We start from the raw sequence: 9,003 nt of genomic DNA, 5'->3' as shown, positions 1-9,003 counted from the left end.
ATGATTATCGTTCTTGAACGCCACTTTGGATATTTTTGAACAAACACGTACAGAACACAAAAGGAGAATTTTTGCCCTTAAAAATTGAAAGAAAGGAAACGGGGATCCTCGCTCTTCGCCTCCGCTCCCCCCGATTTATTTGGTTGCAGGGATCCCCTGGGCCACTCGGCACCCTCCAGATGTTGGACTGACCTCCCACTGTTCGATGGGAGCTGGAGCCCAACAACCCAGGTACGGGGTTTTCGGGAGGCTGGGAACCAAGTTGCTCGGCCTTAGTGTTCCCCGCCGGACACTTCATGGCGACGGACGAGGCGCAGACAGGAAGTGGCCGAGGAAACTCGAAAGAGTTGCTGGGGGCCCCGCTCGGTTTCCGGGGCTGCGGAGGCGCAGCCCAGCCCTAGAAGGCCAGCCTCTGCAACGACGCTTCTCCGCGCCCCGCGCCCTGTTCCCTCGGGGCGAGGCCCTGACCCGGCGGGGTGAGTCCGGCGGGACGGGGCGAAATTGGTTCCGCAAAGATTCTGGCGAGCAGGCACCCAGTGCGCATGCGCGTTGGCTGCCTGACGGAGCCCTTATCTGACAGGCGGCGGGGCGGGGCTTAGAAAGAGGGCGGGGGAGACGGAGCGCCGGGATTGGGTGGAAAGGCTTTGAAGGACAGCAGAAACCGCGCGGGTTTTCTTAAAAGGGTCAACGCGCAGCTGGGTGTTAAAGGGGCCGAAATGTGTGCGCGCGCGCAGGTATATAGGTGCACGAATGGGACAGAGCAACGTTAACGCAGATTTGTGTTCCCCGAGTGGCTTATTATTATTATTATTATTATTATTAAGATTTGTTAGTCACTTAATTTTGCCCAAGGCAGCCCAAAGCGACTTACAAAGTAGTAGGGAATAAAAAGTACAGTTATAATGAAGAAGAAGAATATCAGGCAAACCTACTACAGCCAAATAAAACGACAAACTGAAACGACAACAGCCAGTTTAAAGAAGACAATAAAATCAAACTGCTCTTGAGTTACGAAAAAGACGGTTGTGCACTAGAAATTATCCAAAGCTAATGATGAATGAGTTATTGTGGTCATTTTATTTTTAAATTTTCTCTAGTCAACTGAGGGGAGAGTTGTTGCCCTGAGAGAAACAGCCCTGGCTGCTGAGCTCCAAGGCTGCTTTAATCTGAGGAAGGTTGCCCAGTTTTAAAAACAAAAAAAAACCTGGCCCCCATTGTGGCACATGAAAGGCTAGCAAAGATATTGTGTTAGGCTGTAGGGCAGGGATGTGGCCCTCCAGTTGTTGTTGGACACCAGCTCCCATCAGCCCCAGCCGGCGTGGTCAGGGATGTTGGGAGTTGTAGTCTAGGAGCTTCAGGAGGGTCACAGCTTCTCCCTCCTTTCATTTTAAAGAATGAACCACTTGGCATAGAATTAACCTATAGAACTTTCAGGGTCTTGCAGTAACCTGTAGCCCCAATGGCCAAGGAAGGATTAGATGACTACATGCCATGGCTTCACATCTGAATAGGCCAAAGTGCAATCCTTGGCTCTGACTAGCAACATGGATGGGATTCTGCTATTTTGCAAACCTTGCAAGATCAAATTTCCCTAACCAAGACCTTTCTGAATGGACATTTACTTCTGGCTGGTTTGAAACTTGAGTAAGACTGAGTGTGATCTTCAAGGGCAGGATGGTCATAGGTAGCCAAGCAAGTAAATAGATCTCCTTGTTTGGAACAGACCTGAGAGTATGATGGCTCACAGCCAGGCGAGGAAAAGGTTTCGGAGCAGGAGCCGAAGCGACTCCCAGAGCAGGCGAGATGTGGAGAAGGAGAAGGAGAAGGAAAGGAGGAGAAGCAGCAGAGAATCCCAGGGGAGGATGAGGAGTTTGTCTCCCGCCAGCAAAAGAGGATCTGAGCCCCCAAGGGTCCGAATGGGCTCAGCCTCCAGCAAAGAAGGTAAGGATGTGGGAGAGGGTGTCAGCTGCTTCTGAAGCAATGGCCTAAGAAATGCAGAACTCCGATCTCTCAATGGGGTAGCATTTGCCAGTGTTGGCCAGTAGTGCAGTTTCCTGGGGGAGCTATTGTCACTTTCTGGTCACTGAGGCTGCTTCCTGCACCCTCCACCATGGTCCCCTTGTTTGCTTAGGATAAGACACTTGTGTAGAATGCAGCCTGCAGAGCAGAGTATTTCTCCCGTAGTTTTTTTTTTTAATTATCACTCCTTTTGCTTTCATAGAACTTCCCACCAGAACCTTCAGGGCTTGAAACTTTGCCTTCTTAAGGTTTGTCCCTCAAGCGAGCGATGGCTGCACACTGACAGCTGCCTTTAGTAACATCCAGGTGTGTCTTAAAATCAGTGCCTCTGATTATATCATTTGTTGGGCACTGACTTCAGAGCCACATCTATGCAGCAGATTCAAACCATATTAATGGGTTAGAAATATGTCCTGGCTGCCCCAACCAACCCCAGGCAAAGAATCCCATGGAGACACTAGACTAGTTGCCTCCCCAACCCCAGTTACAATGCCTAGGTTATTCTTGGAGGTGAAGCCACAGCAATTAAGCCAATCAACAAGTTCCAGTTCTGGGTTCTGTCCAGGGCTAGAAAAGAGAATTCCCTCAGTTTTTTTCTCCCTTTGGGTAACAGTTCTGGTGATGTATTGCAACATGATAGATATTCCCTGGTGACTTCTGATTGATGCTGGGTTCCAGTGAAAAAGAAGAAGAAGAAGGAGAAGGAGAAGAAGAAGAAAAGGAGAAGAGGCAGCAGCAGCAGCAGCAGCTCCTCCGAGACCAGTTCCTTATCTTCAGGATCGTCCTCCTCTTCCGATTCCTCTACAGATGTGTCAGGTGACGATGAATCCAACCGCAAAAGGAGGAAGCAGAGCAAGAAGAAGCTAAGCAAAGAGAAAGATAAAAAGCAAAAGAAGAAGAGGAAGAGGAAAACCAAGAAGAAAGCAAAGAATAAATCAAAGGGGAGGGAGAAAGAGGGAGCAACAAAGGGGGAGGCACTCCCTGGCCCTTCCCTGGACCAGTGGCAGAAAGAGACCCTGGGAGACTCCGGGCCAGGTAAGATACTCCCCCAGGCCAGGTAGGATTGGAAAACAATAACGACACTCTTGGTTAATGAGTGGCAAAATGAATGTTGCAGTCCTGCAATAGGGACTTTAATTAGATCCATTTTCTGTAAGTTTGTTTATTACTAGATGGATTTTTAAAAAATCATTACTAAGCTATTTGTACTTTTAACTGAAGGGATGCGGGTGGCGCTGTGGGTAAAAGCCTCAGTGCCTAGGGCTTGCCGATCGAAAGGTCGGCGGTTCGAATCCCCGCGGCGGGGTGCGCTCCCGTCGTTCAGTCCCAGCGCCTGCCAACCTAGCAGTTCGAAAGCACCCCCGGGTGCAAGTAGATAAATAGGGACCGCTTACTAGCGGGAAGGTAAACGGCGTTTCCGTGTGCGGCTCTGGCTCGCCAGATGCAGCTTTGTCACGCTGGCCACGTGACCCGGAAGTGTCTCCGGACAGCGCTGGCCCCTGGCCTCTTAAGCGAGATGGGCGCGCAACCCTAGAGCCTGTCAAGACTGGCCCGTACGGGCAGGGGTACCTTTACCTTTACCTTACTTTTAACTGATAGTGCAGTGATTTCTGAACACACTGGAGGAGCTGTGGAATTGATTTATTGGGACCCCGCTAATTGTTCCAAACCTCACAGGAGCCTTTTTTTCTGTGGGATTGAACAACAAAAGTGCTCTCCCTACCAGTGGTAATACCAGAGCTATTGGTGAGACCACTGTTTTCTGACTTGGTTCTGCCTCTCAGCCCTGACAGACGAGCAGAAATCCCGCATCCAAGCAATGAAACCCATGACGAAAGAGGAGTGGGACGCTCGGCAGAGTGTGATAAGGAGAGTCGTTGACCCTGAAACAGGAAGAACAAGGTGTGTTGCGTGGGGGGGGGGGGTTTGTCACTAGAAGATTGTCACTAAGTTAAATTTATGTAGACCCTCTGGGTTTTCTCTCCTGCATCTGCATTATCCTCTGAAACAACCACATAGTTCAGTTTCTTTACAGAGCTCTTTGTATTTTCTGTTCTTAAGTTCCTTCATTGGCACTTTATTTTTGCAAATGCTGACCCCGATTAATAGTATCATTTTAAAAGCACCACGCACGGAGCTTTTACACTTACTTTTATTTCCCCCTTGCAACATCACCATGTGCTCAGTCACTGTTGGTTCCATCTTACAAATGGGGAACTGGACTGTGATAAAGCGAGTGGGCACAACAAGCCATGTTCTTCAGCTTATGAACCTTTTCTTCCTAAACTTAAAAGCCCCTAATGTAGGGAAGGTGCTCCAGACTTGCGGTTATGTTGTGTCCCCTTTTCTGCACCGTTCACAGGATCCCTTTGGGGTTTGGTCCAAGTGTGGCTGCGCCATAGACAGGGAGAAGCGCATCATGACACTGGTAGCTGTGGGTTGTATACAGCCGTAGTCATACTCAGAGAAGACCATTTGAAATGTGACAGTTAAGGTTCTTCTCTTGAGTAGAACTTTGTTGAATACAGCCCTGCTTTTAATCCTACCCCTCATAAGCTCCAGCTTGGAATTTGGTTTTTCTGCTGCAGCTGAGTTGGCATTCTTTGTGGCTGGCCCCATTGCAGCAAGGCGATCCCTACATTCTCACATTCTTAACTATGGGAGGCAGCTTCATACTGGCCAGACCACTGTTCCTCTTGGCCCAGTATTGTCTACACTGACTGGCAGAGGCTCTCCAGTGTTTGGGGCACAGGAAATTCCCATCCCTTCCTGGAGATGTAGTTGGGGATTGAGTCAGGGACTTTCTGCATGCAAAGCAGGGAGCTATGCCCCCCTCTGTTGATAGGAAGGGCATATAGACATCTACTGTTTGTGCAAGTTGGCCAGGACTACAATCTGTGTTTCAATTCCAGACTTATTAAAGGTGATGGCGAGGTCCTTGAGGAGATTGTTACTAAGGAGAGGCATAAAGAAATTAACAAGGTATGTGGCCTTTTATTATTGCAGAATCTTAACGGATGTAATCTGGCAACTGTAGACTTGAGTATTTAGAGGACAAGGCTGGGCTTTGTAGGCTGGGTTTTGTTCAGTGGCTTATTAATTCCCCTAAAGTGGTTCCACTGACTTCAGTGTCATAGAATCATAGAACTGTAGAGTTGGAAGGGATCCTGAGGGTTATCTAGCTCAACCCCCTGCAATGCAAGAATCTCAACATGCGGTCCCCCATCCAATTTGAAACCATACCAGACCCTGCTTAGCTTTGGAAATATGCTAGCAGTTTTATTGCTAAAAGAGAGGATAAGCTGACTTTTGGGTTGCTGAGACTTTCCCATGTAGGTCCTCTTTGCCTTTGTTTCCATCAGTTTGTAGATCAAGACTTTTTCATATCCTAGATGAGAACTTCCTTCCTTCCTTCCTTAGAAGCCTGCAGAGTGTGGGGACATTGATGCTGTTCCCCTTAAAAGAGTAGAACTTCAGAAATTGCACCAAAGACTGATACGATTTGCAGACCTTTAATGCATCTACCTTTGTTCACAGCAAGCCACGCGGGGAGATGGCCTTTCCTTCCAGGCGAGGACGGGGATGCTGCAGTGATAACAGGATGGTTTTCAGAGATGGTTTTATTCCCAGCTTCAGAAGCTTTGCCGAAACCAGGCACTGCACTCCCCACACCCAACACCCGTCCCCATGGAATATGCATGCCAGTGCCATCAGGACTGAGAACTGCTGGGGCAGGAAGATGCCCAGATTCATCAGCTCCTAGTACAAATCCTTCTGTTTTGCAGTTCTCCCCTGTGAGGCTCTCCAGTTGCTGCCTCCAGCTTGTTTCCTCATCAAGGCACCTCCCTTAGCAGTGAAAAACAGTGAAAATAATTATCCCAAAGCAAAAGGGAAGTGAGCAAAAACAGAAGACCCAGGTCACTGGAAAGGAAGCGACGGAAGTCTGACAACAAATGCTGTGGAGATCTTTTACCGCTCTGCCTGCCTCCAAGGCCGATGGACCAAGTGCAAATTGGGCGGGAGGCTTCTGGTTTTGATCCTGCTTGCCTCTATCCTGTGTGGGAGGGGACTTTTTTCTAAAGCTCAGCCCAGCTACTTCCCAGCTGGCTTCATGGTGTCTAGGCTCTGAAACCTCCACATCAAGGGGCGAGGAAGCAGCTAGGCTGCATCTCCAAATCCACTGTCCTAAGAAGGTGGTGGGAGGAGCACCAGCAGCTGCAACCTGTCTCCTCCTGCTCAAGGCCGAGGGAGTTTCACGCTCTTGGGTTCTGCTGGGAAGAGCAGGGTAAGGGCGTGCAGTTCCCACACAGGTCCACTCTTGCTGTGCCCCACCTCTAGCATCTCTGGCTGAGCAGCATCTACTCAGGTGTGGGGCTTGGCAAGGTGGCTGGTCAGCCATGTTCTGCTGCTACCTCACCTTTTCTTGTGCTGTAGCCTGACACAACGCAGCCTCTGCGTAAGGGCAGAAGGGCACCTTAGTGGTGAGATCTGGATCGCACTTCAGGCTGTTCTGGTTTCCCACTTCACACTTACACCTACCTAATATAGGAACAGGAATGCATTGAGGCTTCCTTAACAGGTCCACATGGTAACACTTTTCTGCTGCAGCGTTAGCTAGATAGGATGCATTAAGCTCTGGATTCTGAAAAGTGCTGACACCTGCTGTCTTCACGGGAAATTCAAAGCCTTGACCCTTTAAGGGTGCCACACAATTTGCTTCCTTGCTAGAGGGCCCTTATGTGTCCTTGTGCCAACAGCTATGCAATTGGCAAGCATGTCATCCTTTCAGGAGCAACTCTGTCCATGCTGCTTTGCTTTGTTTCCAGGCTCCATTTGGGCAGATTATATATCTGGTGTATCTCTGTATGCCAGGGGTAGCCAAATGCTTTTGGCCCGAGTGCCAAACATTGCCAATCCTCTGAGGGTTGCATGCCTGTCTACACACACAATCACACTGGTACACAAAACATCTCCATCACTATGATGGTTATTTCCTTAATGAAGCACTGGGCTAGGTGGAGAGGTTTAAATCTCTGTTCTCAGGGTTGTTGCAGAAGTTTAAACTGTGCATGTTACTGGCACAAGCAATTGATTAAGGGGGGGGGGCACAAGAGAGACTACAATGCCAAAAATGTATTGGGGGGGCAGGAGGCTGCTGATTCTGCCAGCTGATTCTGGCAGCGACCCTTAGAGCAACAGTGTTGTTGCTGGGATTGTAGACCTCACACCCACCCCTTTCCTTAGGTATGGTAAGGGAACTGATAAGCAGCTCTCCTGAGGCAGGACGTGGTTGTTTGCTCACCAACTTTTGGTAATCAAACAAACGTCAGTTTGTGTGAAATTCATTTTAATTATATCCTGTTAATTATTTACCCAGTGCTGAAGAATAATTCACACTTTGGCCTTATTCCTCCAAAGAAGAGTCAAGCCAATGAATTGTTGCTTTAACTCTTTTTCATCAAAACTAACAGAATGATTAAAAAAATGCTTCACATTACATGGATTGTGCCCTTTAAGGGTGTGGTCTTTGTTTTGCAAAATCACAGCACTCCTATTTAACTGGTAGCATCCAGGTTTGTCCAGGTAATAAATGTCATGTCATCAACTTACACAGGCTTGCTGATGCAGGTAATACCAGGCCTGTTCATTATAACAGCCTTCCCCATCTTGTCTGTTTTAGGGTATCATCTGTTTATTATGGTTTTGTGCTGTTCTGGGAACAGGGTTGTTCCACTGAACCAAGAAGAACTTCCGACTCAGCCACATGTAACCAAAGTCATGCACATAAGACCGAATAAAGCTTTCCTGCTTTGCTTCAGCGATTCAGAGTGGGGTATAAATGAATCCATATTGCACGTACTGCATAACAGCTCCGTAAAATAGGTAGTGCTGAGAAGTTGGGACTCGCCCAACCCAGCTTCTGAACCTCCAAGTTGAAAGGGGGATTTGAAACTGAGATGCTTCCTCTGGCTTCCTCTTCCTCCTCCCTGACAAGTGGGGACACCAGAGAACTGGACCAATTCATACTTGGCAGACTGATAAACAGATTGGATTGCAGTTATAATTTTTGCACTTCTCCATTTTTTCCAATACTGCTCTGTGCTCAAAAATCATATAAAAATTCTATTTTAGGTTAAAATATGTGGTGCAATACAAAATGCTCATTTTAGGATAAATGTGCAGCACAGTTGTGTTTTTGCTTATGGAAACAAGACAGAACCGACTTATTAATGAACATCTGCTAACCTGACACTGGGGAGAAATAGACTGATCCCTACTGACAAGCAGCTCTAATTTAAATGCAGTTCAAGCTCTCTCCATTGCATACTAGTTGGATGTTGCATGAATATCTTGCAGGGCACGAAAATATTACTGTAACTCTTAGCCATAATAGCTTAGTGCAGGAATGATGATGAACTTCAGGTCTGGAGGCCAAATGAGAGTCCAGGTCTCGTCAACTGGCCCTCAGAAATTGAGCCAGGCCACACACACTGCATCTCCAGACCATTCCTCTCCCCAGTAGCCCTGCTTTGCCCCCTGAATAATTATGTTGCTATCACATTTATATCCCACTTTCTCCAAGGAACTCAGGATGGTGTACATGGTCCTCCAGCTCTGCATCTGAACTCCACAACAGCCCTGTGAGGTAGGTTAGGCTGAGAGGCAGTGACTGGCCTAAGGTCACCTGGTGAGCTTCATAACTCAGTGGGGATGTGAACCCTGATTTCCCCAGGGCCTAATGCCTTAGAACGCTGGAAATCTCTCTTGTCTGTTTGGAGGAGAGATAGGGGTGTTATGGGTATGTAGAAACAAATGTATAAAGGTAAAATTTATATGGCTCCACCCACTTTTGCATGTGGCCCTCAGAAGGTCGCTCAGAAGAGAATGTGGCTCCCAGGCTGAAAAGGGTTCCTTGCCCCTGGGCTTAATGGCATTGCTCTGTAGAGAGGCTCTTTGTGCCTTAGTATCTGGAGACAAACAGCA

The 9,003-nt window shown here is 48.0% G+C and overlaps 1 protein-coding gene across 2 annotated transcripts; it reads left to right on the top strand.

Moving 5' to 3' along the window:
- Positions 1 to 249: 249 nt before the first annotated feature.
- On the top strand, positions 250 to 7,837 carry ARL6IP4 (ARF like GTPase 6 interacting protein 4). Of its 2 annotated transcripts, none has more exons than XR_013391027.1 (6): positions 250 to 476; positions 1,724 to 1,941; positions 2,698 to 3,076; positions 3,804 to 3,921; positions 4,932 to 5,001; positions 5,557 to 5,624. XR_013391027.1 is itself a non-coding variant. In XM_028710369.2 (6 exons), exons 2-6 carry the CDS (start codon positions 1,734 to 1,736, stop codon positions 5,611 to 5,613), a joined length of 810 nt encoding a protein of 269 aa, XP_028566202.2. In that variant the 5' UTR covers positions 263 to 476; positions 1,724 to 1,733; the 3' UTR covers positions 5,614 to 7,837. The 2 variants fall into 2 exon arrangements, 1 of the variants encoding a protein (XP_028566202.2); XM_028710369.2 differs by having other exon boundaries at positions 263 to 476; positions 2,698 to 3,054; positions 5,557 to 7,837.
- The last annotated feature ends 1,166 nt before the right edge of the window (positions 7,838 to 9,003 follow it).

This window comes from Podarcis muralis, chromosome 16 (genome assembly GCF_964188315.1).
Source record: "Podarcis muralis chromosome 16, rPodMur119.hap1.1, whole genome shotgun sequence".
Taxonomy (NCBI): Eukaryota; Metazoa; Chordata; class Lepidosauria; order Squamata; family Lacertidae; genus Podarcis; species Podarcis muralis.
This window is presented reverse-complemented; position numbering and strand designations above follow the sequence as displayed.

Bases quoted from the DNA above. Each gene is read 5' to 3' on its own strand.
- ARL6IP4 (XM_028710369.2), top strand. From the start codon at position 1,734: ATGATGGCTCACAGCCAGGCGAGGAAAAGGTTTCGGAGCAGGAGCCGA. The intron at 3,922-4,931 runs GTGTGTTGCGTG...TTTCAATTCCAG, and splicing joins CCTGAAACAGGAAGAACAAG to ACTTATTAAAGGTGATGGCG. The intron at 5,002-5,556 runs GTATGTGGCCTT...CTTTGTTCACAG, and splicing joins GGCATAAAGAAATTAACAAG to CAAGCCACGCGGGGAGATGG.